General features: G+C 50.2%; 2 protein-coding genes across 2 annotated transcripts in view; both read right to left on the bottom strand.

Moving 5' to 3' along the window:
- LOC149371550 (short-chain dehydrogenase/reductase family 9C member 7-like) overlaps positions 1 to 27,267 on the bottom strand; it is a 393,612-nt gene that overhangs the window by 230,844 nt on the left and 135,501 nt on the right. The window lies entirely within an intron of this gene.
- Positions 2,528 to 27,267, bottom strand: part of KFase (kynurenine formamidase) — a 42,585-nt gene continuing 17,845 nt past the window's right edge. Inside the window, exons 2-5 of the mRNA XM_089565832.1 lie at positions 11,920 to 12,067; positions 9,443 to 9,774; positions 7,334 to 7,497; positions 2,528 to 2,783 (exon numbers count right to left, since the gene is read on the bottom strand). Coding sequence (XP_089421958.1) covers positions 2,580 to 2,783; positions 7,334 to 7,497; positions 9,443 to 9,774; positions 11,920 to 12,067 — 848 coding nt within the window. The 3' untranslated portion in view covers positions 2,528 to 2,579. The remainder of the gene's footprint in view (positions 2,784 to 7,333; positions 7,498 to 9,442; positions 9,775 to 11,919; positions 12,068 to 27,267) is intronic.

Genomic DNA, 27,267 nt, shown 5'->3' with positions numbered 1-27,267 from the left:
ATACACAGCCACTTATCGGCGCGACGCTTCATGTGCAGTGTCTATTACGTCAGTTGTCGGGATGAACGCCGCCTGGACGTCGTTCAACAGTACAAGGTCTGTCGTGATAATCTTAGGATGCTTATGAAAGCTTAATGTTTCATGAGATACGGCCGAACCACGGTGCCGCCACCTGTGAGCGCTCGCCGTGGACCTCATCGCAAGGTCCAAGCTGCTTGCGTCGGTACCTATCGAGCATCATGCGCGTAGCAGCAGTCGCTTGCAAGTAAGGAAGCATAGCGAGAGGAATACGCCGGAGTTTACGGTATACTTGCAGCGGAGTGGCGGCACGCCAGCCAGCGGCGCTCGGGTCACGCAGCGACACCCCATCCGCGCCCGGCGAAGCCGGCAGGCGTCGACGTCGAGCGGTTCCCGATGCTGCTGCGGGCGGGGAGCGAGCGACGCCCTCCGCGCGGAAAGCGGCTCGCCCACTGCGCACACCGGGGCTCGGCTGCAGTGAATGCGTTTTGCCTCGGACATTGAAAGACGCACGAGTCGCAATCCCCCAGATATCGCGGTATTCCTGCTATACGTCTTTGAGGCGATACGTGTCCAACTATAAATACAAGTCCTTCTGGAAACCAGCTGTGTCAGGAGCGCGGCATAACGATATTCATGTCACTTGAGGGCTCTGAGCAGAGCGCGAGAAAGATACTACCTCCATCACTTAGAGTCCTTATTAGTGAAACTCGAGCGCTTATTCGCACCGCAGCTGGTTAGGCGCGGAAATGTGGTTCAAAGTGTATCTTTCTTTTTCTGCTACAAGTAAAAAGCGGAGTGCTGCACAAGCAGCTAGCTGACCGAATGGTAAACACTCCAACGGAGAGACGGCAGGAGATGCCGCCTGCTCCCTTCTCTGCGGTGCCGACGTGCATTTTTGGAGGCACCCCGAAATGGCCCCTGAACGGATCGAGCTGAATGATTTGTGCACTGAGGCCGCTTTGTGCTACAAAAACAAATTTAACCAAGAAGATGACCCATGTGCTGAGTGGGGTAAATTTGTAGAAACGATTCAACATCTTATACTCGAATGTGGTGTTATCCATCCGGATGTCGATGCAGGTACAGTCACTCTCCCTGAGGCCCTAGGGTTAGAGATAATGGTCACGCGAATGAATCCGCGGTAAAGTTAGCAAAAAGCGTGACTCAAAAGCAAAGAGGTGACATAAGGTTAGAACTGTAGGACTGAAAACGTATTTTAAGAAAATAGCGAATTTATACACCGATTTATTGCACCTTTAAAGAAATGTAAAGAGAAAAAGCGGAGCGCGGTTTCAAATGCCACCACCACGTTTCAGAAGGGACGCTCCTATCACTTTTTCAAGCGGAAACGCAGTCAGGTTCCGCAATCTTCTAGCATATCCTCTCAGTGCACGATCAAACTTCTATCGCGGGCTATTTCGAAACGCGCTTTCATCAGACCGCGAACCGTGAACCTCCTCTTTACGTTCTCTGCCACACTATCGGTACAATAGTTTGTAGGATGCAAGTGTGCGAAAAGATTTATTTAGACGCATACTTCGACACAGTCATGCGTACTAATCGCCTCAAAAATGTCTGGAGGTGTGTGGACGAGCGTGTTTTATCAGCTGGTAACATTAGGGAGAATAAGAATAGGAGGACTCTTTCTATTAGGAGGCGCTGGTTGTTGTCCTACGCATGCACACTGCAAGCGCCCCACTATTCCCTTATTCCCTTAATCGATAGGTTTTCCCGTTTCCAAAAACCCCTATTACCAAACGGCTGGATCGTGGGGCAGTGCTATACAGTATTTTTTTTTTTTCTGAGAACACGCATACTGTAAACTTTTGTGGCCGATAGTACAGTATATGCTCACTGTAGCGCAAAAGGATGTCGACAAGTGAGTTACCAACAGTTAACCTTCCGAAGTATTTTCCTTCTGCATCGGGCTCGCCTTATAGCGGCTCTGTTCATCTTTCTATCATCCTCGTTTTTTACAATTTCTGAATATAATTACTTTCTCTATATTAGGATACAACTTAAAAAAAAACAGCAATTGCTAACACTGGGCCGCGATCCGCGGCGTCCTGTATTTCTCCGCTGGCCAATCGAAACAGTAAACGAAATCAGATTTTTAATGTTTGACTATATCAAACAATCCACGTATCAAAATTATAGAGCTCATTTTTTTTTGGTTGTGGCAAGCTTCTTGTTCACGTAACAGAAACGTTTAAGCAACGGACTACTTTGTCGTGGAGGAATTCTGTGCACGGAGGCTGAATATAGGCGGAGCTTCACTGCAGACTTAAGTTGTATATGCATATCCCGGTCGCGAAGCAGCTGCAGCAGATTGTTGGCTTGTTCCGATCTGAACTCTGTCTGCGAGGACTGGCGAAGCCGCCATCGCGATGTCGGCGGCTCGGCCCGTTGCAGCTCTTGCAACATGCATGGTCATAACAAAACGGGAGAATCGGGACTCTGGAATCCGCTTTGCTCAGCGTAAGAGAGCTTCTCGCAGAGACATTCGTTGGATACTGGGCAGCCCCATTGGTGAGAGGCGTTCCTTTAATGAGTACTCATTACGATGCCGCCGAGGCGCAGTGGACGAGGCGCTTGGTGACGGGGTGGGCGCCGTCTCGCAGGGGGCCCAGCAGGAAGCTGAAGTGGTCCTCACCCTCGAACTCGAGCAGCTCGCAGCTGGCCACTCCCCGGCGCCGCAGGGCTTCGCAGAACGTCCGCGCCGTGCGCGCGAACCACGGCGGGTCGTGCTCGCCGAACGTCGCCTGCACGCAGAGTGTGCACGCATGCAGTTACAAGGCTTGCTGTGCATTCGGAACAGAAGCACTTCGCCGTTCTTTCCGTGCGCCCTACACTCTGAACAGAAAGGAGTAAAAAAGGAGTAAGCCATCTTATAGCGCTCTCTCTTTTGTAGCGAAAGCTACATTGGCCACGAACTTACGATTTCCCTGTGGCGGTGCTCCGAGGAGGCACAGAGACCGACCTTGAGCCGTTGCCTAGCAACCGCCGCAGCTGGCGGACGCCGCGCGCTCGCCGCGCCATCTGGCATGACGTCACACCGTGTGCCTCGCCGTGGAGCCGCCGCCGCCGTTTGGTATGACGTCACACCGCTTGCCTCGTCGTTGCGCTCGCCTTAGCTCGCTTCGCCAACTGTGTCGCATGCTTGATAACATGCCGGAGGATTAAAAAGGAGAGCGCGCGTTCGCCGCAACCACAGTTGAGGCGGCATTATGGACGGCGACAAGTCTGCTAAGCAGAAGGCCCGGAATCGACTTTAATGCAACAACATAGCTGGACAACCAGACTAACCTGGCCTTGCAATCAAGATCAACCAAAGCTAATACGCCTATATGGGTGTAAAAAGGGAGTAACCTGTCCTCTAGCGCACTCCCTTTTATGAAAGGGAGTGCGCTAGAGGACAGGTTACTTTCTTTTTACTCCTTTCCGTTTAGAGCGTAGACAGGATTTAAAGGCGCACTACACTGCGCGGAATCGCGGGGCTGGCATAATGCTATTTACTGCAGAAAGGTAAATCTATTACGCTACTTATAACTGCAGTTTAAAAAGTTGCTGATTACATTACGGATTACCCCGAGGAGTAAAGAAAACAACTGCAGACACATTGCCTACCGACTGCAAGTATAAAGGCTATGTTCAATTGAGGCCGCCGCCTTCATTTTCTGGTATACTTGTTCACCTTCCTATACTTACAAGCTCATCCGGACTACATGAATCATCCTATCCACGCGGCTGTGTGTGCAGCGTGTAAGCTATATACGTGGCCTCTTATATACAGGGTGCTCCAGTTAAAATGAATCAAGATTTAAAAAAAAATAAAACATTCTTCCCAACTGAAATCAGGTGACTGTTGTTAGGAGGTATGTAAAGAACCGGCTAATATTTTGCACGAAGCGTTTGTCTGGACAGTTTGTCAGTCTCGGCGTCTGGCTTGACGCTACAACTCCCATGCTAGGCTGGACGATGTCACGCCGCGCGGTGCCCCCGACGCGCTGTGCTGCACCACGACAGAGTTGCCAAGATTGTTAGAGTTCCTCCGTCCTTTAACTTCTACGCAGCACATTGCCGGCTGCGAGCCCGCTCAGCTTCTCTGGTCCCATGCGCAGTTTAGTTTCTGTTTTCGCAGCATGGTCGCATAGTTAAAAAAAAATGGCAGTGGCTTAGCTCTGCTATGCCAGTATATACGTAGCGTGATCAGTGACGTCACGTGGCTCTGCGTCGGCGGCAGCAGCGGCAGCGGTGAACGCGTGCGGCGAGGCACGCCAGCTGTGCGCAGTGACGTCACTCGCTCCTCGCGCATGCGCAGTATGGTCGATGGAGGGAGCATGCGAAACGCCGAGACTGTGGCCAATGTAGCTTGGTCTGCTTGACGGCAGACGTGCTGCTGGTTTCACAGGGCCAGCCGGTGGAAAACAAAAGTGGAAAAGAATTTCCTTTGGCCATAAGCCGACCATCGCCAATGCCTTCGGCTTTGCGCATGCCTTTTTTACAAGACATTCCTGTCACGTGGCAAAGCGTTGTAGCGCGCGTGCAGGCATGCTGTGCGGCGAAGCCAACCAAAACGAGTTTTGCGAAGAAATCGTCGCCGCGTGCCCTCATTCACAGCGGCCCTCATCGACTTCAACAAACAGAAGATAAAGTTAAATATTCTGAATAATCTCCCCGTGTTCTCTATGACACTATTTCTCCAACGTCCGTTTCTAGGCACTAAAGCCCATGCTAGCGTGTTGGCGGGTGACATATGCGGTCGGTATACAGCCTACGTCAAAAATATACAGCCCAAGGGTTTTGCTTAAAGGGCAGCTGAGCCGCCGTTTGAGAATTCAGTGACGTTCAAGGATTCAAGTTTAAATTGGCTGCGGTAAATCACGTCAAGTTGTTTTGTTCTAGTATTTAAAATAGAAACGTAATCGACAATTTGACTCGCAAGCTTCTCTCCACAGCACCGGAGAGGTGCGGAGAAGCTTGGTGATGACTTCACGGATGGTGATATTCGCCCACATGCTGCCGTGCGTTATTGGATGACGCCAAACAACCCGCCTCAAGCTATGCCATCGGGGACGTTGGTTTTCTTCATTCAAAACAATAGTTTTTGAGTTGAAAGGGTGCTGTAATCGTAAATTACGTCGTTATGACCCCCCCCCTTCCACTTGACGCTCTGTGCTGCGGAGTAGCCTGAAACACGTCACGGTTTTAATGGGCGATTACGTTCCCATTTCAAACACTAGCACAAAAATACTTCTCGTGCTTCATCTGCAAGTATCATACATTCGATCCCTTGAAGCTCTTCGGATTTATAAAACCTGTTCAGTTGCCCTTGTGGGGACGCCTTCGTCCCCTGCGTTCGCTTTCCCGCAACGCACTAGTTCCCTGTGGTTAGCTCCCCCGCAAAGCACTCCTCTCGGTTCGGTTACTTTTAACTAACAGGGGAGGGCTCTCGCGTCGCAGCGACACTAGAGTTACTGTATATGCTGCCAAAGGCATATACAGGAACTCTAAGCGACACCAGCGCCACGGATGGCGTTTTGCTGCGCGCGCGCGGGGGATAGCCAGGTCTCTTCTGCTCGGCACCGGGATAGCTCGCGGACGTGTCGCGAGCCGCTCCGCTCTTCGCCGGCGGCGACCTCGTGTGGAAACATGTTCCCCTCAGCTCGTCCCGTCCGGCCTCGGAGATATTCCCTCTGCCCTACCGTGGGCGAACATTCGCTCGTAACCGTGCTGGTGAGTCGGACATCCTCGATTCCTCAGTGTATTTTGTTGCTAGCTGGCGTTATTGTTGTTGCAGCAATAAATGCCTTGTTTGTGTCAGCCAGCGTGTCGTTTCTTTGTTCCCGCAAAGCAAGGCCCGCCGTGGTCGGCGTGCGCTCAGTAGCGCTCGCGACCACGGGGTGGGGTCCGCGGTAAAACGGGGAGAACGTGTTTATCTCCCCAATTTTAAACCCCACACCCTTCAAGGGATGACGAGGCAATTAAAATTATTTATGCACGAAATTTAACTCCATTTGGCACAGGTATGTAACTCTTTATGTTAACTTCAGAACTGCATTTTATTTTAAGCTAGCTGGTATAGTTATTGAGTAAATACGATTGACACCCTATGAAAGTCATCCTCGGGGCGTTAATCAAGAAGAAAGTGCGCAAGTATTTTATGTCAGCTTGTTCACAAATATCTGCTCTGTACAATAAATCTATTAGTTCTTTGTTTAGATGCCCTGCGCTCGTGAAACTGACTATTTAATGAAAATGTTTCTTGCAAAACTATTGAACTTGTGTACAGAAAAATTGATAGCTTTATTGCACTCCCCAACGTCTTAAGATTCATGATCGGCAATAAGAATCATTCTACTTCTATTCGTTAGGAAATGCCAAAGGGATAAGCGATAGCAATCGCAGAAAAAGTGAAGGGCTCAGAAAAAAGCAGTCAAAGTTTATTCGCTCTTTTGCCTCCTTTTCGCCTCGTAAGCTTTTGATCTTGGTCAGATAAATGCCGCACTGCACCCAACGGACGCTCTGACCTTCTGACATCTCCCCATTATGGTGATAAAAAGATGGTTGTGCTCGGTCGTGGCGTAACCAGCAGAATTCGCGAAGCGCCGGGACCATCAGAAACGGGATTCGTTCGTAATCATTCGAGGACCACGCATAAAAAGCAACGCAATATTGTAAATTTGTACTGAATATCTCGCTATAACGTTTCGGCGCGAGAACGATGAAGACCCAACGGTTATAATCAATAAAAAATTAATTGAGGAATAAAAAAATGACCAAATTGGCCATTTTATTCGCCGCGTCCCCCTCCCTTTAAGCGCCGTGTAGTGCGGTTCCCAAGCACACCCGGAAGTCCCAAGCTGCCGAAGGGAGAGGAGGAAATTTCCGATCGCCTTCGAATGGTTCGGACTCCTGACCGATGCGAAAGGAGGCACGCTGCATGGCTGAGAAATGCGATTCGCGTGGGCTGCATATTTTTGAGGAAGGCTGCACGTGTAATTCAGCCTCGTGATCGGAGCTCTGTGCGCGTGTTGAATGCTCCCAAAACGAACACCGGCGGTGCACTAAACGCCAACTATGTTGTTCTCTGTATACACATGTGGCAGGTAAGCCCACTGGCAAGCATCAGTTGCAACGCACGTTTCGTTCCACAATAAAGAATCAATGGTTATAACGAAGAAATCGCGGGGCCCTTTCGACTTCGCCATCACGAGGTCCAACTGTACGTAGTACACCAACAGTACAGTTATTTCAGCGACGAAGGAAATCATAAGGGAATGTGTGGTACTGTGCAAATGAGAACACGTACCACGACGTGCAGGTGTGTGGGCAGCGTGTCCACCAGCTGGAGCGGGCAATTTCGCAGCGCCTGGTCGGCGCTGATGGCCGCGTCACGGGCCACCGAGCTGCCCAGCAGCGCCACCACGTCCAGCACGGCGGACATCAGCAGCAGGCCGCGGATGCGGGGCTCGCCTGCGCTTTGCCAGGCACGCAATGTAATGCGAGGAGGGAGTCTCCAACTACACTGTGAGCGACGAAAAGTGAACTGCGCACTTCATGCAAGGCAGAGCAGAGCGAAATTCAGTTTACCTTTAGAGCGAAATGATTCGTTATATCTACTGGCAAAGAAACTTTAGTGCATCGACGCCTTGCGAGCGACGTCGATAGTGTTGCGTACTTCAGCCACCAGTTTTGAATTCATTCACTCTGCATCTTTGCTGACGTCGACAAACCGTCGTGCCGAAGTTGACGTAACCGCAGTTCGACGCGGTGTGCGCCCCTCTACAAATTCGTGTACATGCATGCAGGAATGCATATAGTTGGCATTCGCAAGGGTAATTGTTGGCATTCAATATCACGTGCAATACGCAACGCCAAATAAAGGCATTATAAAGTGGTGAAAACTGCATTACTAAATAGCGTTGGTAACAGGCGAAAACGTGCTACGATGGGCTAATATAACATGGCTATTAAGGCGAAAGCCTTTAATGTCTCATCGTTGTAAGCAGCAGTTGTCGACAGAGAATGTCACGCTTTTCAGTTGGTCGAAACGGTCGTGACGTCACAGTGCGCCAATTTCAAACGGGGCCAATTGTACTTTCGCTAGTAACCATGCAACCAATTGAAGGGACCATATAGTGATGCTCCAAGTAAGTGGGAATGAGCTTAGTTAATTGCTTAATTACCCAACTAGCCTAATTAACTTCTCTAGTCAGACCATATAAATAAATAAAACCTAGTAAGAAATTGGTCGAGCTCGGGAATCGAACCCCGGTCTTCGGAGTGCGAGACGAGCATGCTATCCACTCCGCCATGCCAGCTCGATGGTTTGGAATGAACAAAGGCACGTCTAGTGAATACGGTGTCTTCGCTCACTGCCATCCTCCTCCCTTCCCTTCCGGCGAGGTTTAGATGTGTACCGAGATATGAGAGAGAAATACATTTCCTTTCCTCAAAAACCAATTTACCGACGAGCGAGGCGTAGAACCGAATGGGCGATGGCGTTCTATGGACTCCCTGGCAGCGTTGCAAGACGCTCTCGCGTTCCACTCTTAGAGGCGAAGCTTAACATCTTAACCACACATCAGTGACCACACTTTAGGTCAAAAAAGTGCACCCCCCCCCCCCCCCCTCCTGAATTTTGACGGGTGTCCACCGAGATATGGGAGACAGTTACTGCGTAATTTTCTTTCCTCAAATACAATCTTCATTTTCTTCATTACGGGCCATCTTCGTCTTTCTTCTTTCACTCCCACTTCCTCCGTTCCTCTACGGTGCGGTTCAGGTGTCCACCGAGATGACAGAGATTTACTGCGCCATTTCCTTTCCTCAAAAACCGTTGCATTGAAACGGCAAGGCATCGCGCCGAACGGGTGGTGGCGTTCCGTGGACTCCCTGGCAGCGCTACAACACGCTGTCGCGTTCCACTCCTAAAGGCGAAGCTTAAGCTTAATTAGCAGTTAATTAGTATGCAGGCATTAATCAGTAATTAACCATTAATTAGTGATTTGTCATCACTTAGTAATTCGTACTCAATTACATGTGACGCCACCAGTGCCACAGAAGCACTGAAAGTGGTGCGGAAAACGCTTTCGCCTCTACGCACTTTAGACAGTCAAAGTGCCCCCTGAATTATTTAATACAAACGACGACAGGAACTAACGTATAAACAAACGCTGAAGTAACATGCCTAGGGAAAATTGCAAGGTCTGTACAAGAACTTCTTTAAACGACCGAGGGTATTCATAATCATGGTAACGAGAAGCACTATGAATTAGCGCCATATCTTGTGCGTGCAGATGGGATGGTGACCATGTTTCACGATGGCGTGTTTCAAAAATTTTAGCGTTGTGTCGTGACGCAATAAATGGTCAGTACTCTCATCAACATAGTCATCTTGAAAGCACCCCCTGCTCACCTGCGGCCAGTCGCGTGGCGACCATGGTTGCCAGGTGAGCCCCCGCTGAGTGGCCGGCCAGTAGCAGAGGCCCCGGCATCGAGGCAAGCACGTGGCGGGCGCAGCGCACGGCCGACTCCACAATTTGGTCGAGAGTGGCATCCGGAGCGAGCGGGTAGCCGGCCACGGCCACCGCCACGCCGGCAGCCACGAAGGGCTCACTCACGAAAGCGTGGGACTGACGATCGCCCTCCACCCAGTAGCCGCCGTGCCAGAAGAGAACAGTGGCCTCCGACCCACCGCCGCCTTCCGGCAGGTACAGGTCCAGGCACTCGCGTGGGTGCTCGCCGAACCTGCGCGGTCCAAACCGCACCTCTGCCGTGACAGACAGCAGCAGCAGCAGCAGCCCACTTCCATCCTCACCAAGCTTCTGGCAGTAATTGGCAATCTTCCAGACAGCCGCCGCAAAAGGGGCTATTTGACATACACGAGTTAAATTAGGGGTACATGCATATGACGAAGGGTGATGATAATGATGTGATCGTCAGTAGGAAGCTGCACTTGCGATAAGCAGTGGTTAGCAATTGGCCTGTCTTCTTGCGTCGTCCAAAGAACCGTTGGCGGCCAAGGCCGCATACCGCAGTGTTCAACAAAAGCGCTCCCCCGGCGTCTTTAAAATCATCAACAACAAAAAAAAACGTTTCCCTAGTTTCCCGAAACGTATCGCGTGTTTTGTTGCGAAACCAACACTACGCGAGTCGCCGAGCCATTTTGCGGAGCTGACGAAAGGCCATACTGCGCATGCGCGAGGAGTAGTGACGTCACACGGCGCACAGCTAATGCGCCGCCGCCGTCGCTGCACGGGTGACTCAGAGGTGCCGCCGCTGCGCTCGCCAGTTGCGCATGCGCAGTAGCGGGCATAGCTAGCGTGCCGGGGCCGCTGCCGCGCGCTCTCCATCGCCTCTCTCTCTCTCTCTCCTCGTTTTTCGCAATCTCTCCGGTGTCGCGCACATGCCACACAGTCTTCGCGATATGTATGTGTCATGCACTGGCAAGAGCATTCTTCCTGGTGGCGGTCCTGGTAAAAAAAAAAAAAAATCACGAGACAGGCTATAGAGGACGCAGTAGCCGGCGTACTCAAACAAATAAAAAAATTCTGAAGTGTCACAGAATGGCTTATAACGCACCGTAAATATCGGAGCTTTCAGGCAATACGTACCAAAAAAATTAAAATAAGGAGGTCGCAACATAAAAAAAAGGTATTTTCAAAAACAAACTGCGAGTCACGGCGTACCTCACTTTTTAAGAAAATTGCTGCACTAAGGCAGGTAACTAACTAAAGTTCTACAATTAGACAGATAGACGCAGAGAGGGGGAAATGCAGGGATGTTAACCAGAAAGGTATTCCGGTTGGCTGTCCTGCACAGGGGAAGGGAATGAGGGTATTAAAGAGGGAAGAGAGAAGGAACGGGAAACACAGCCACAATCTGTGAATCAAGGCAGTCTCTGTCAAAAAACAAAACAGTGCCTTGTAAGCCTTGATGGCTGTCGACTGTGGTGGCCACGGACCGAGGATCCTGGCCTCTGTGAAAGGGCGAGGATCAAGGCGGTCCAGAGCACAGCGCAGCTTACGTCTTTCGTTCACAAAGACAGGGCACTCACACAAGAGATGACTGATTGTCTCTTCACAGACACAGTTTACACAGGAAGGGCTGTCGGCCATCGCGATCCGGAAAGCATAAGTTCAATAACTAACTTGGTGGTTATGCCAATGGTGAGTTCGAAACAAATGAGAAGATGTCACGTCAGCTTTTGACACTAGGAAAAAGTAGTTCACTAAATCACGGCAGTCCAAGGAATACGGTGCATTTTCGCTTACAAAACCTAAACTGAGCGCATGAGAAGCGCAGAAAGTTCAGTGCAAACGCAACGTGTGCGCATATGACGAGTTGCAGTGCATACGGCGCCCACTTCATACTGCGTGCATCATTCGTAGCTTGGTGCAACGAAAAGGAAATTCATAAAAACTACGTGGCCCAAATTTTTGATAGCGACGAAGCAAAAGAAAATACGCGGCGTTACGCATTAATGCAGGCAGTTCGAATTGAGCGCCGTATAGGCAATGCAGCACGACACCAGCGGATGCTGCGTTTGCGCTAAATTCCTGCGCATCTCACGCCCTCAGTAAAGCATCGGATTTTCTCGCACTGCACAGCTTTAGAGCTATACTTTCTTTCTATTGCTTTGAAATCTGATATGACGTCGTCCTGCTCGTAGCTACGAAGTTGTCATTGACGCTGACCACCAGACTGTGTTAACTTAAAGTCACTCGGTAAGTCTTAGTTAACAGGCTCTCTAATTAATAAAATTTTTAAATACGATTAACATTCGCCGACTCTTAAATTATGTTTCTAAAGATTTCAAGAATCCTACTTTTAGGAATTTTCGGAAGCGCCATCGCTTCGTGAGAGTGTAGCGGGAAGCCGAGCGGGGCTCACCTGACGTCCCTGTGGTCGGCCGCGCGGGTCTGCTGGCTAAGCCGTGCCGCCTCCTGGACAAAGTGGTCGACCAGCGCCTGGCCACGCAGCCGGGCGCCCCAGCAGCTGGGCAGGAACTCGCTGTCGCCCATGGCCACCGACGCCCGCACTGCAGAGGACACGGCCAGTGGGTATACGCTGCGCGGCCGCGACTAGTAATCAGCCCCGTCTTATCTCTCGCCATAAAAGAAGGTGACGCTGCAGACGACGTCTCGCCCAGACGAGTGGTAATCTCTCGGCGCATTGGGCATTCAGCGACCCAGGAAAGGGGACAACCGAGAAAGGGTGCTTCTTCGACGCGGGGATTCTGAGAGGGGCATTCACCTTCTCAACTATTCACTGCAACTACGGAAAATGAGGAAAAAGAGAGTTCGTAATCTGATAAGAGTCTGCCGTGCAGTATACGGCTGCCGCATGCAGCGCCTTTGGCGGAGAGCGCCACCGTCAGACGTCATTTCAGCAGACTTGTCCACTGACCACCTGGCCCTTGGAAGCTGGTGCCCAGTGCTTTCAAGCCCACCGCGCGGTCGCCAATCATGTGGAATGTGAAAGCCGCGCACTATACGCATGCTGCTTCTCTCGTCAGCGATGCCTGGGACAGTGGCCCATGGACACCGTCATCCGCGAAGTGGATAAAGCTTATAGCGCGCAGCTTCCGTCCCCTAGCGCTTCTCTCCGTTGACATCGCAGATCTGGAAGGAGCATGCATTCTCTAAGCACTCCCTACGGCCTAACCATCATCATCGTCAGCCTGAATACGGCCACTGCAGTACAAAGGCCTCTCCCACATCTCTCCAATTGACCCTGTCCTGTGCCAGCTGCAGCCACCACATCCCCGCAAACTTCTTAATATCATCCGTCCACCTATCTGCCGCACCCTGCTAACGCTTACCTTCTCTTGTTATCTAGTCCGTTAACCTTAACGACCAGCGGTTATCTTGCCTTCGCATTACATGCCCTGCTCATGCCCATTTCTTTTTGATTTCGACTAGGATGTCATCAACCCACGTTTATTCCCTCACCCACTCTGCCCGCTTCATGTCCCTCAACGTTACACCTATCATTTTCCTTTCCAAAGCTCGCTGCGTTGTCCTCAACTTAAGTTGAACCCTTTCGTTAGCCTCCACGTTTCTGCCCTATAGGTGAGTACCGGTAAGGTACAGCTGTTATATAGTTTTCTCTTGAAGGATATCGGTAAACTGCCATTCACGATCTGAGAGAACCGGCCAAATGCGCTCCACTCCATTCTTATTCTTATAGTTATTTCCCTCTCATGATCCGGATCTGCGATCACTACCTGCCCTAAGTAGACGTGACCCTATACCACTTCGAGCGCCTCGCTACCAAATGTAAACTGTTGTCCCCTTGCGAGACTGTTGAACATTCCTTTGGTTTTCTGCATATTAATTTTTAGACCCACCGTTCCGCTCTGACTATCTAACTCACTGATCATACAACCTATTAACACTCCAGAATAAGAATCGACCTGGGGCCCCTGTCTTTGCCTGTTTCTGTGGCACGCCCACTGGACCCGACTTTCTCCGTCCATCAGGGCAGCCGCGTGCACCAGCGCTGCCGAGTGCGGAGCTATTTCGAGCTTGTCTTATATATAAGCCCAGCCTGCGTATACGTGGGCTGGGCTTGAGGTGAGACTGGTAAATCCTACCTCTGTCTGCGTGTTAATGCATTATACGTCTCCGTCCTGAGTTTAAGTGCGTCCTGGACCGCAGTGACGTCATAGTCGCGTGACTTCAAATCTTTCGCGTCGGTCCGAACAACTACCGATTAAAGAAGGTTAAATGGGACAAAAAGTTTTGCCTCTTAGCGGGATTCGAATTCACGCCACTTTCAGGCGCGATCAGAACCGGGCTTTGTCTGTCGACTTAAAGCAGGTGGGACACCTCAGCATTTTTTATTTCTTTACATTGCCTTATTGACACATACATTATAGATCAAAGAGAGAGAGAGAGAGAGTAGAATGGATAGGCAGGGAGGTTGGCGACGCCCAGTATGCAGCCCTACACGTTGGAAGGGAAACAAAGGAGAGGAAGAGAGGGAAGAAAGGAACGGAAGATCGGTTTTGAGGTTACTTGTAATACATGGTCTGTTCTGAAAGTAGTAGGACTGGATTTTTCCTGGGCGAACGGGCGGATGAGAGGTGGTCTGCGCGTGCAGAATCGTTGAAGGGGGATATTGGGAATGCTCGGGAAAATCGGCAGTCTGCTGTCGGCCGTTCAAGAGGGGAGGTCGCTTGTACTGTGAACCCCTGTCGAAACGTCTCGTCACGCAGAATCATCGAGCGTTTACTGGATCAGCGATACGCGTTCAAATTTTGAGTAAATCTTGGTAAAACAGGCAAAGAGACTCACAACATGATTAAGGAGGCCTACGGTGAGGCTTCCATGGGTAGATCAGGTGTTTTTTTAGTGGCACAAGCTGTTCCGAGAAGGTAAGGAAAGAGTGGAGGAAGACGACCGTTCCAGACGCCCTTCGACCAGCAAGACCAACGAAAATGTGTAGCGAGTGAAACATTTACCTAACAGTGATCGTAGAATGAGTATTAGAATGATTGCTGATGACTTGAGCATTCCTCAAACCCAAGTTTTTGAGATCGTGACAGAAAACTTATCCATGAGGAAAGTCTGCGCGAAGTTGGTGCCGGGAGTGTTGTCAAGGGAGGAAAAGGCCAACCGGTAGGATCTTCTTCATCATGTGAATGATGACCCCGATGTTTTGCCCAGCACAAGGCGGCAACGCTGCCTCAGCCCCCTTACAGTCTCGACTTGGCCCCGCAAGACTTTTTTCTATTCCCGAGAATAAAATCGACGCTCAAGGGGAAACATCACGGATCGGTAGAGGTGGTTCAACAGGCCGTGACGAGGGAGTTAAACAGCATTCCGGTCCAGGCGTTCCTGGAGGCGTACGAAAATTGTGAAACTCATTGGCAGCAGCGTGTAGGTGCGGAAGGGTGCTACCTTGAAAAATTGTAATCATTTGCACTATTCTCTTAAATAAATTTTGTTTAAAAAAATCAGTCCTACTACTTTCAGAACAGACCATGTATATCGCAAAAGAGCTCTCTCTCCATGCAGCTGTTGATAAAACAACAAAACACCCAATGAACACAATGGGGATAACGTATGACGTATTAAAAATCACAATGAGGATGATATGACATAGTAGAAAGCTAGCCTTGACACTCTTGGCTGACGAACTGAGGCTAAATTTTTTCTAGGGACAGCTGTGGAAGCCACTTTAGCACTCTACCGTGCATCCTTACGTACACTTCAAGAAATTGAGGTATAGCTCACGAAAATAGGGACGAATAGGTTTGGTTTGGTTGGTTTGGTTTATGGGGTTTAACGTCCCAAAGCGACTAAGGCTATGAGAGGCGCCGTAGTGGAGGGCTCCGGAAATTTCGACCACCTGGGGTTCTTTAACGTGCACTGACATCGCACAGTACACGGGCCTCGAATTTCTCCTCCAAAGAAATTCAAACGCCACGGCCGGGATCGAACCCGCGTCTTTCGGGACAGCAGCCGAGCACCATAGCCACTGAGCCACCGCGGCGGCCAGGGACGAATAGGTCGGACATCTACGTCTGCACGTTGCACCGCCATGAATTTTCGCCAGTATGCTGTTTCAGGAAGTATCCTTTAAATTCATTATTTCTTTAGAAAAAAATGCTCACAGTAAATTTTCTGGCAGTTAATCTCTCGAATCATGATGTTCAACACAAAAGCTGTTTTATATTTACTGGGATGACTTTAGTATGTAACTACGGCTCAACCTGTGGTACTGAGCAATTTTTTTGTTGTTGTTGTTAACAGCGTCACTAGAGGAACGGGCCTGATCAGCACCTGACTGCACTTTGTTGTTCTACTGGCAAGGCGAAATGCCTTATTCTGTATTCGGGATGAGGGTTTTATTGCATCTTCTTTATTGGGCGAATAATTGCGGTTACATATTTCGGCATGATGACTTAAAACAGCGCAAGGAACGGGACGAAAACACGAAGGAAGAAGACACAGACACGGGCGCTGACTAACAACTGAAATTTTATTTCTATGCAGGACACATATATAAAGTACAAAGAGGGGTGTGTGTGTGTGTTGTACTTTATATATGTGTCCTGCATCGAAATAAAATTTCAGCTGTTAGTCAGCGCCCGTGTCTGTGTCTTCTTCCTTCGTGTTTCGTCCCGTTCCTTGCGCTGTTTTAAGCCATCGTGCATTACCAACTAGCCCGGCATCTTGCACTTCTGATATTTCGGCAGCCCGGCGAAATGTGTCGGCTCCGGGTGACAGGTGGGAGGGAAAAATTGTGGACACTTTGGCAACTAAAGTGTTTAGAGGCGAAAGCAGAGGACACTATGCCGTGTCGATTTCCGGTGGATGTGACGTCACACCGTTCCCGTGGCTATATCAATACCAAAATTATACATCTTTCGTGGATCGTAAGTGTTAATTACGCTTAATTACACATTTTTTCATCTTATTTGACACAAATAAGATGTATTTCCGTGTACCTTGCGTTGTTACAAGTGTATGTAACCATCATAGTCGCTACCAAACTGCCTCTTTGTAGGGGTGGCGAGGCTTGTCAAGCGGTCGTAATGACTGCTTTTTTCTTGCCGCCCTCAGTTTTTGTAAAAAAAAAGCTGAAATAAAGTGATTGATTGATTGATTGAAATCCTTCGTTTTTCCGACCATTCTGCGACAATTTTCACTGTGCTGTGACGACTTCCGGTGGATGTGACGTCACACCGTTCCCGCGGCTATATTGACGTCAACGCTATTTCTACGCAATTTCGACATTTTTGTCTATAATTAATTAACTAATTAATCTAGTCACAAAATTTTGCTTCTGGGTTCATTTTTTCCTCCTCTGTCTGAAGCAACCATTGGTTTTCTTCTATCTTTTTTAGTTCCCGAGTTAAACGCGTGTGACACGCTTTATTAACGGATTTGAAAGAGGAGGCAGAGCGGAGTGGTGACAAGACGCGCTTCTGTGCGCTGCGCTGGATGCCCGAGTCGCTTGATAAAGCACGGGCGAATGCTCGTGTAAACATAGCACGGGAAAAGCGCTGGTGACGGCTACGATCAGAAAGCGGGAGTATGAACAGGGTCGATTGACATGAAAGCCTGAACGTGCCAGTTCACGGCAGCTTAGGATTTTGAGCAGCGCTGCCGCTGTGTTGTGCAGTGTAGTGGCATCGCGGGACAACAATAACCGGTGGAGATGGCGTTCAACTCCTTTTTTTTCCTCGCCTAAACCAAAATACTCCGATAAAAATCGCTGAGCTTAATAACATGTATATTAGCTATGTTTTGGCTACATTTTGTAATTCTACTTGGACCATCTGAATATAAAATTTAATGCTGAATACGATTCAAAACGAACTTTCTGGCAACTTCGGATTTTTTTTTTTTTTTTCACTAGCGTGTTCTGTTCTATTGAACTTCAAACAAACGTTTTAACCAAATAGTACATGTTCCAGACAGCCGATTAAGCGTTTTATATTGCTCACAAATGGCGTTTACGGTTTCTGAAAAAAAAAGATTGTAAAAATAATAGTTTTGGGGCTAAATGGAAGACCTAGAAACACGTAAATAATTTTCTGCTGGCAGTTTATTCGTGAAAACATTTTGAGCGTTCAAAAAGAAACTATTCTTTTAATTTTTTTTAATAACACAGTTTTGCACTCGTCTGGAAAATTCAAATCGCTGACACACGAACGGAAAATTTTTCGACAATGCGGCGAAGAACTACACATTTCTAGAATAAATAGGGGAGAGTCGAGCGCAATCTCTGGTGCGCTTGGCATAAACTGACCCAAATGCGGCTTTAAATATTCTTCCATGCTCACTTGCCAGACGCGCTTCAGTCGATGAAAAAAAATTATTACCGGCACCCGCGGGCTGAACCAAGAAAAACCGCGTTGGGCTTCGGATGAAGGAATTGCACTTCCTATTGTCCAATACAGCTCAAGAATGAAGCGGCAGATGTTCCTCAATGAAGGCCTTCTAGCCAGCGGCATCGACCTATTTTTCAGGACGCCGCAGTTAATTCTGATTATGCACTGGTTAGTCTTCTTTCATCACGCCGCCTCCTGCTACGTCACTTTAGCTGGTACAAAGTGATTAACCACAGCATCACGAGGACCGCTCGACACCATTGGTCGACATGTTTGTTCCGTGTAGCTGCAAGTGTTTTTTTCAGGACGGCGTGCACTACACGACAACCAACGGCTCAGTGCCTGACAGCTCGCTCTCCGTCGGCGTGTCGTTTTCATCCAGCCTAAATTTGTCGGCTAGATATGATCACAGCCCTTTGTGAAAGTTTCGTCCACTTCCATGGCATATGACGTACGCAGTTACGCCTCCTCTTGTCTCACTTGAAGGTAACGCCGTGTGCAGAAGGCGACGAAAGCGCCACCTGTGCAATGAATGAAAGCCCGTATGTCACTTTTCACAGCTGGCATTTCGCAAAAGAAGCTGTCAATGCTCGGCCTCAGTGCACACAGCCTGAAGTCGCCATACAAGGGGCTCATGCATTTCGTAACCGTGCTCCCTTTCTGCTGCTATGTCAGCAGAAAGGGAACAAAGCTAAGACATGCGTAGAGCCACAGTCACAGTGCAGGGAAGTTTACAGGCTCCATGACTGTGCGCTGGACATTTCACGGACGAACACTTCCGTCGGCGAACGTTTCACGAAGCGAAAGAAAAAAAAAATGGCTGAGGCCTAACTTGGTTAAGCCTGGAGAATGCGAAGCATCATCGTGTCGCGTAATTTCGAGGCGCACAACCACAGCGACGGCGCGAGGTGGGCCCCCGTTTCTCCACTGTCGTGACGTCATGTATCACGTGATTTGGAGGCGCACAACCACAGCGACGGCGCGAGGTGGGCCCCTGTTTCTCCACTGCCGTGACGTCATCGTGTCACGTGGTGTGGCATCATCGTGTCACGTGATTTGGAGGCGCACAACCACAGCGACGGCGCGAGGTGGGCCCCCGTTTCTCCACTGTCGTGACGTCATCGTGTCACGTGGTGCGACGTCATGTATCACGTGATTTGGAGGCGCACAACCACAGCGACGGCGCGAGGTGGGCCCCCGTTTCTCCACTATCGTGACGCCATCGTGTCACGTGATTTGGAGGCGCACAACCACAGCGACGGCACGAGGTGGGCCCCCGTTTCTCCACTGTCGTGACGTCATCGTGCCACGTGGTGTGACGTCATGTATCACGTGATTTGGAGGCGCACAGCGACGGCGCGAGGTGGGCCCCCGTTTCTCTACTGTCGTGACGTCATCGTGTCACGTGGTGTGACGTCATGTATCACGTGATTTGGAGGCGCATAACCACGGTGAAGGGCTGAAGTGGTAGCTAAAGTAGTATGCTTTACATAAAAAAGAGAATCGGTTTTTGGGGAAAGGAAATGACGCAGTAACTGTCTCACTTATTGATACACACCTCAACAGTTTGGTTTATTGGGGTTTAACGTCCCAAAGCGACTGAGGCTATGAGGGACGCCGTAGTGAAGGTCTTCGGAAATTTCGAACACCTGGGGTTCTTTAACGTGCACTGACATCACACAGTATACGGGTGCCTCTTGCGTTTCGCCTCCATAGAAATTCAGCCGCCGCGGCCGGGATCGAACCCGCGTCTTTCGGACCAGCAGCCGAGCGCCGTAACCACTGAGCCACCGCGGCGGAGGGTAGTGAAGGAAGAAAGAGAGAAAGAGGTGCCGTAGTGGAGGTCTCCGGAATAATTTCCACCACGTGGGGATCTTTAACGTGCACTGACATCGCACAGCACACTGGCGCCTCTTGCGTTTCGCCTCCATCGAAACGCGGCCACCGCGGTCGGGTTCGAACTCAAGTACTCCGGCTCAGTAGACGAGCGCCTTAACCGCTGAGCCACCGTGGCGGGTACGGAGCAACCTACTGTATGGATTTAATGCTTCATGACGAAGGCGTCAAAATGGTTTCAGGCTCCCCGCATTAATACTGATTTAGGTTTCCTTTACATTTGGAGCACTGCTAACATTTATGTAATCATCTGACAGCAAAGTAGGCGGACAGCCTCCATGCAGCGTAGTTGAAAATGCATTAGTTCACAAGGTCTCTTTTGCTACACAGCTCAAAGCATTAACAACACCCCGTAAGAAGAATTTTCGGAGAGGCATTTTCAATGGCCCCGGCTAACATACAAAATATCATCGCGTTTGCTCTCTCAGTGGCAAAGCGTCTTACCATTCAGCAATTATTGGCCGCTACAGAAACACCGCTGTTCTTTATGCCCGAGTGTAATATTGGTAATACTGATCTTTTTTCCAGGCGCCGAGATGTCGCTTTTGGTACCCGGAATTTTTGCGCTTCGGAGGTGGCCGTTCCGTATGATGACTCGCTCCAGCATCCAGGCGGTGGTGGTATCTTTCGGGCACGTTTGGTTGGGCATGGGCGATGCGGCTGCTTTGGCGTTGTCACCTGCACTCCGCGTCTACTCTGGCGGGTCGTTCACTTCCGTTTCCGGAGTCGTCGTTTCCGGAGGGTGGTTAGTAGGTTCGGTCCTTTTGTGGGAGGGAGGTGTATGGAAGTGTGGTTTTGGATGCCTTCTCTCTAGAAGACCTCCAAAAACACATGGTGGTTGTGGGTGGGTGATGGGTGAAGGTTCGCAGTTAGGAGATGCATTTTTAACAGTGGGTGCCCAGAAGAGGGCCAGTCGGAGGCTGTTTCCGTAGGCTGGAGGGTGATAGTGGGTGACTGGTGGCTGCGCGCTTTCCAGAAGCTCTAGGTGGTGGCGGGTGAAGCTTCTGGAGGGTTGAGGTCCAGTGGGATGAATATGGGTGGATGGTGATTGAAGGCTTGTAATTGGGAAATGCGTTTTTACGCCGTCAGTGCCCGGATATGCGCCACCTCTCCCACCCCTTACACACACACACACACACAGCACGGATTATTTTAGGAAAGGAAGCTTTACTGCTAACACAGTAAAAATGCAACACCAACATACTTTAACCCTGAGTGGTATTCGAACCGTGACGTTGCAAACAAAAAAGCTTCGTTTGCCGATGTTTTGGGCCATTCGGCCATCTTTCTTCTTCATTTTTAGCTTCACTCTATAATTGTTGCATGGAATAACAGAATCCTCCCGCGTCGAATTCAGCAATCACGCCATACGGCCTCACGCCATCATCACCCATTACGACGTCCGCACATCAAAATTCTGGGATGCATACACGTCAAGAAAGTGAAACCAGTCAAGCGATTAAACTTGCGTAGTGTGTTTATGCATCATGCGGCTTTTCTTCTATAGATTAACGGTTTTAAACTCTGGCTCTCTAGGAACGTCGTTTCAAGGCAACTCATAAAAATATTAGCATATATCAGCGTAATTAGGGCCTATTTTCGTACACATAGAGGTTCCACTAACCTGGACATAATGTACATCGTTAAACTCAAAGTTGTTAAGCTCAAGTATCAGTGGTAGGAGAGTGCCTAATGTGGAACTATCAACTGGCCTGTCTGGGCAGTGTTGGTTATACGCTTTCATTACGGACAGGATGTCATTCTCATGTGGTATATTCGTGTAAAGGGAAGTTACATCTAGAGTGACAAGCCGGGAATCGGTAGGGATTGTGAGGTCTTTTATATCACTGAGGAAGTGAGTGGTATCCTTTACAAATGAAGGAAACATGGCAGGAATACTATTGATGAGCGAGTCGACGTAACTTGAGAGCATTTCCGTAACAGCACCAACACCAGAGACGATGGGCCGGCCTGGGATGTTTTGTTAATGTATCTTAGGCAATAAGAAACACATAACCAGCGACTAAAGATTGGAATGTTTTTTCAGTTATTTTGCCAGCTTTCATGAGACTTGCCAGAATACTGTTGATTTCGGATTTGTATTCTATTGTCGGATCATAATCGAGACGTCTATAAAATGTTTTGTCGTCAAGCTGCCTGAGGGCCTCGCGTATGTAATCGGACATGTCTAGAATAACTATGGCACCCCCTTTGTCTGCCGGCTTAATTATGATATCTGAGGACGTCGCTAGTTTTGTTATTGCGTGAGATTTTTCATCTGATATGTTACGCCGGAAAGGCACTGCTTTCTTGTAGGCTTCTAAAACAACATGTTGTATCTCTTTGATATACATATCGATATACTTGTCGCGCTGGCAAGGCGGCGTCCAGTGTCTGAGTGAATGCAATCTGCTTTCTACGCCAGTGGTGCTGGGGCGATCGCGGAAATACTCTCTGTGCCTACGGTTATGTGTGAAGTTATCGAGGTCTTTTATCAAAGAAAATTCATCGTATCTGCCAGTGGCAGGACAAAAGTTGAGGCCGTGTGAAAGGACGCTTATTTCGGCCCTAGAAAGGCTAATGCTGGATACGTTTACAATGCCAGAGTTATGGGCTAGGTTTGGTCCTTGTACAAGCCTTGAATAGAACGTCGTAGCCCACTTGTTTTAGAGCAGCCGGGGGATCAACGCAGTCGAGTTCAAATTTTGTCATCTTTAGTTTTGTGATTTCGGCTGTATTTTTGAAATTGTATTTATTTAACATATCTAATTCTTGTTCACTAGGTACGGATGAAATAATCAGCTGTTTTTTCTGGTTTCTTAATGGCTTCACTGTCGAACTCATATTGATTAATTACAATGCTGGTAAGGTCAAGTGAAGCCTTGCTTAAAACTTTTTCCCATCTATCTTTGTCATGAATGGACATGTAGGAAGTGGCAGGATTCATATAAATTCTCAGGCCCTTTAGTACAGCAGAAACATTAGCGTATGCCTTGAGCGAAGTGGCATGCAGCTCTGAGTGAATACATTTTTCGACTACTTTGCGAACTTTAAGAAAGTTCTTAGATGGGCGAAAGTCCACATTACCAGGTGAAGGGGCATGGAGTAAATCTTGAGAAGCGGCATTGGCAGTGCTCCTCGACTTTTGGCGCAATGTGTAACGGCGTTCCTTGGGGCCCGGAGGTGGACACGCCGATGCAAACGAAGTCGTGTCGGGCACCGATGAGTCTTGGCTCTAAGGATGCTTGTTGGTACGCTGGACGGTGGCAGGGTGCTTGCCGGTAGGCTGCTGTTTTGGTAGGCCCGGGCTCGTGGGGAGTCTCGTTGTCTTCTTGCTTCTTCAAGAGGCGCCGCGTGGAACTGTGGACACTCGTCGCAGTGGCAGCGCTTGTGGACGGCTGGCTCGCATGTTGGGAACTCACTAAGCTTGAGTGTTCGGAGCCGTACAAAGGTTGGCTCGCAGCGTGTGGAACTTCTGGTATTACAGCCAGGCCATGAAGAGTTTAGGGTGGAGGTTGACGGTTTGGAACGTTCTGCCACGATGTAGGCGCCGCAGCACACTTTTCCTTGATGTAAAATTGACGGATATGGCAGGCCAGTATTGCCACGCCCTCGAAACTAGGGTGCATCCGTCAGCAGCTAGTACACGGTTAAGTGGGAGCCATTCCAGACCGTGATCGAGACAGAATACTAGACGTGAACGGCGACAGAAGACTCTTAGCAGGCTATTAAAAAGGCTGGCTTGTCTATTGCAGTGGCTGACCAAAATATGGTTGCAGGTGCTTCGACGCCGGTTGCTCGTCCTTGGCAGAATTAGGCTGGCATAGATTCGTTTAATATGTGGATTACCGCGTGCTCTGTATCGCATTGTGCTATGTTTGCATTTCGTCACATGACTTTCGCCTTCAGTGATTACTTTTTTAAGCGTCCCTGACCTGGAATCACGATATGCAATCCCATCTTCTTTACGCCATTGCAGTTTCATGTTACTGCTTCCCAGCCTTTCTCGGGCTACATATTTCTGTGTTTTTGTTATTTCCATGCCATGTTGGTATCGCCAACCTATATATGTGACGCTATAAAGCATTCGCGCTTCTTTCTGACGAAGGCCGGTCCCGCGGCCGAAACGTATAATTCTGCCTAGGACGAGCAAAATTTTTTAAATGCGGAATTTAACCGTTTCCATCTATCAGTCTCCCTTTCGCACTCTTACTCAGCTTCAAATATTAATTTTCTTGATGTGTCAGTGTCAGTGCGTAACGGTCAACTAATTACCAGCCTTTATAGGAAGCCTACGGACTGCCATCAGTACCTCCACACAAAAAAAAAACATTGCAAGATGAGCATTCCTTACAGTCAGGCAGTCCGCTTCAAAATAATATGCTCCGAACCCTCAGACTTTAACCGCAACTGTGAAAAACTTCGAGAAGAGCTTACCAAAGAAATATGTCCGCCAAAGATAATTAATGATGCCATTAAGCGAGCAGACGAGCTTGACCGTAGGACCCTTATTGGCAGACCTAAAGAAACTGCGCCACAACCGCAAACTAACCTTGTGGAATGAAGAAGATGATACAGTACTACCAACGACGACGAAGCGCTAGCGCCGAGGTGAAGAAGAAGAAGTCCGTAGAAGGCTCGTGCTGGAGAACTGCCGCTTGTGTGCCGGTCCCTCGCCTCGCTGGTTCCCGGACTTCTTGCGCCAGGGTCTTTATCGCTGGTGCTTCAACGTGTCAATAAACCGCTCTACATTTGGTGGAGGTTGCGGCGGTCACCTTTCCCCATCACCGTGGACCTTCGCAGTCGCACCATCCCGATGTCCAAGGCCGGTCAGCAGCCCCCCAGTCAACAGCCAGCCCCCCCGCCAGAGCCAGTCATCTGCTCCGGTGCCGTCCGGCAGCGGGACCCAGCTGTTTTCAGCGGCCACAGCGACCAGGATGTGGAAGATTGGCTGGAGTCGTATGAACGGGTGAGCCGCCATAACAACTGGGACGACCGCGTCAAACTCACCAATGTGATTTTCTACCTCAGCGACGTTGCGAACCTGTGGTTCCGGAACCACGAGGCCGACATTCCCACCTGGGCCGTTCTGAAGAGCACACTCGCGGAGGTTTTCGGTCGTCCCGCCGTGCGGAAACTGCGCGCTGAGCAAAGCCTGCGTGTCCGAGCTCAGCACACTAACGAGACTTTCACGAGCTACATTGAGGATGTAGTGGACCTTTGTAAGCGTGTTGACCCGGCTATGACCGAGGCTGACAAGATAAAGCATATCCTGAAAGGCATCGACGACGACGCCTTTCAGATGTTGTTGGCGAAGAGCCCCACCACCGTTGCCTCGGTGTACACCCTGTGCCAAGGTTTCGACGAGTTGCGGAAACAACGCCTTTGTGCTCGTCGCTCTCCCCCACCTGCCGACTCCATCTCCGGCCTGGGCATCAACAACGACTTACTCGCTACCATCAAAGACTTCGTGCGGGACGAGGTCGCCAGGCAACTCTCGCTCCTTTCTCACCAACACTCGTCACCACCCGTCCTCAGTCCTGAGATCCGGCACGCCATCACGCAGGAGGTCGCCGATGCACTTCCTTGTCTTCGGCAACCGGCACCCTTGGCTCCCCAGGCCGGTCTTTTCCCAATCCAGCCCAACCCTGTTGCCGCCCCGCTGAGCTACGATCCTGCAGTAACCGTGCCGCCTGCGCCCGCACCTGTGCCTCTCACCTATGCCGACGCTGTCAGAAGACCACCGCGGCAGCAGGCCTATGCATACGCTCCTCCTGCGGTGTCTGCGCCTGCTGCTCCACGACACCGTTTCGCGCCCGCTGCCTACAATCCTTGGCGCACGGCTGATAACAGACCTATCTGCTACGCCTGCGGTATTCCAGGCCACGTCGCGCGCCTCTGTCGACGTACTATGCCTGCGCCTCTGCACCCCCTGCCGGACTACCCCGGTACGGATCGCACCTTCCGCCCACCTTTCGAACCACCCCATCGGGGCACCTCGCCTGATCGCGCGCTTGGTCGCCAGCCCTACGTTTCCCACCGCTCGCCCTCCCCTCGCCGCCGCTCCTTGTCGCCCATGAGGCGTCGCACCGCCACCGCCGATTCGGAAAACTAGCAGCCGCAGTTCCTGGGGCACGAACTGCGCTCTCATCGCCCTGCTCAAGTCCTCGCCTTTCACCGCCGAATCTTCTTGACGTGTTTGTAGACGGCGTCCCGACACTTGCGCTTGTGGACACTGGGGCCACCGTTTCTGTTATTAACGAAAACTTCTGCCGTTCACTTCGAAAAGTTACCACCCCATCTTCTGGACTCTCCCTCCGTACAGCTAGCGCCGAGCCCGTTGTTCCTTCTGCCGCTTGCACAGCACGCGTCGTCATCGCCGATGTTTTATATGTTGTCGAATTTTTAGTCCTCCGTGCAAGCTCCCATGACGTCATCCTTGGCTGGGACTTTCTATCCCGCCATAGCGCCGTCATTGACTGTGCCCGTGCGCAGGTCGTCTTTTCTCCGCTTTGTGATGCACTCTTCGACGAACCTCCGATTCGCTGTGATGATAAGCTTGTTGTTGCCGAGGACACCGATATTCCCCCTGAGAGTGCTGTGCTCGTCCCTGTGTGCGCGGCTTCTGTTTCTGACGCCACCGTTCTCTTCAAGCCTTCCCCCCTCCTTGCCTCTCGCCGACTTCTCTCTCTTCCTTTCGCCGTCATCGACATTCACCACGGTGCTGCCGCAATCCTCGTCTCTAACACCTCATTCACTGCGTTTCCCCTGCTTCGTGGCGAGTGCCTTGGTCATTTTGAACCCGCTGACTTCATCTCTTCCTTCGACACCGATGTGCCCTCCTCCACTCTTGACCTCGCTGCCCTCACCCCACGTCGCGCTACTCCCGATCACCCACTGCCTTCGGACATTTTCGACCGCTCTATTGATCCTGCCCTCGACACAGCTCAACACGCGCAGCTTCTTGTCCTGCTCGACCAGTTTCGCTCATCGTTTGACCACCAGTCCTCTTCTTTGGGCCGTGCGACCACTGTCGAGCACCACATTGAAACCGGTACCCATACTCCTCTCCGTCAACGCCCCTACCGTGTGTCACTTCCTGAACGCCGTCTCATCGCTGAGCAAGTGGACGATATGCTACAACGCGGCGTTATTCAGCCATCTGCAAGTCCTTGGTCCTCCCCAGTTGTCCTGGTCAAAAAGAAGGATGGCTCGATACGATTTTGCGTGGACTATCGCCGGCTCAACGAAATTACGCGCAAAGACGTCTACCCGCTACCCCGTATTGACGACGCCCTTGACTGCTTGCAAGGCGCCGAGTTCTTCTCCTCTCTGGATCTCCGTTCCGGCTATTGGCAAGTCCCGATGTCTGAGTCCGACCGTCCTAAAACGGCATTCGTTACCCCTGACGGCCTATACGAATTCACCGTAATGCCATTCGGTCTGTGTAACGCTCCCGCCACGTTCGAACGAATGATGGACAACATCTTGCGCGG

The sequence above is a fragment of the Amblyomma mixtum genome, chromosome 1 (assembly GCF_055824585.1).
Source record: "Amblyomma mixtum isolate Tamu chromosome 1, ASM5582458v1, whole genome shotgun sequence".
Lineage (NCBI taxonomy): Eukaryota > Metazoa > Arthropoda > Arachnida > Ixodida > Ixodidae > Amblyomma > Amblyomma mixtum.
This window is presented reverse-complemented; position numbering and strand designations above follow the sequence as displayed.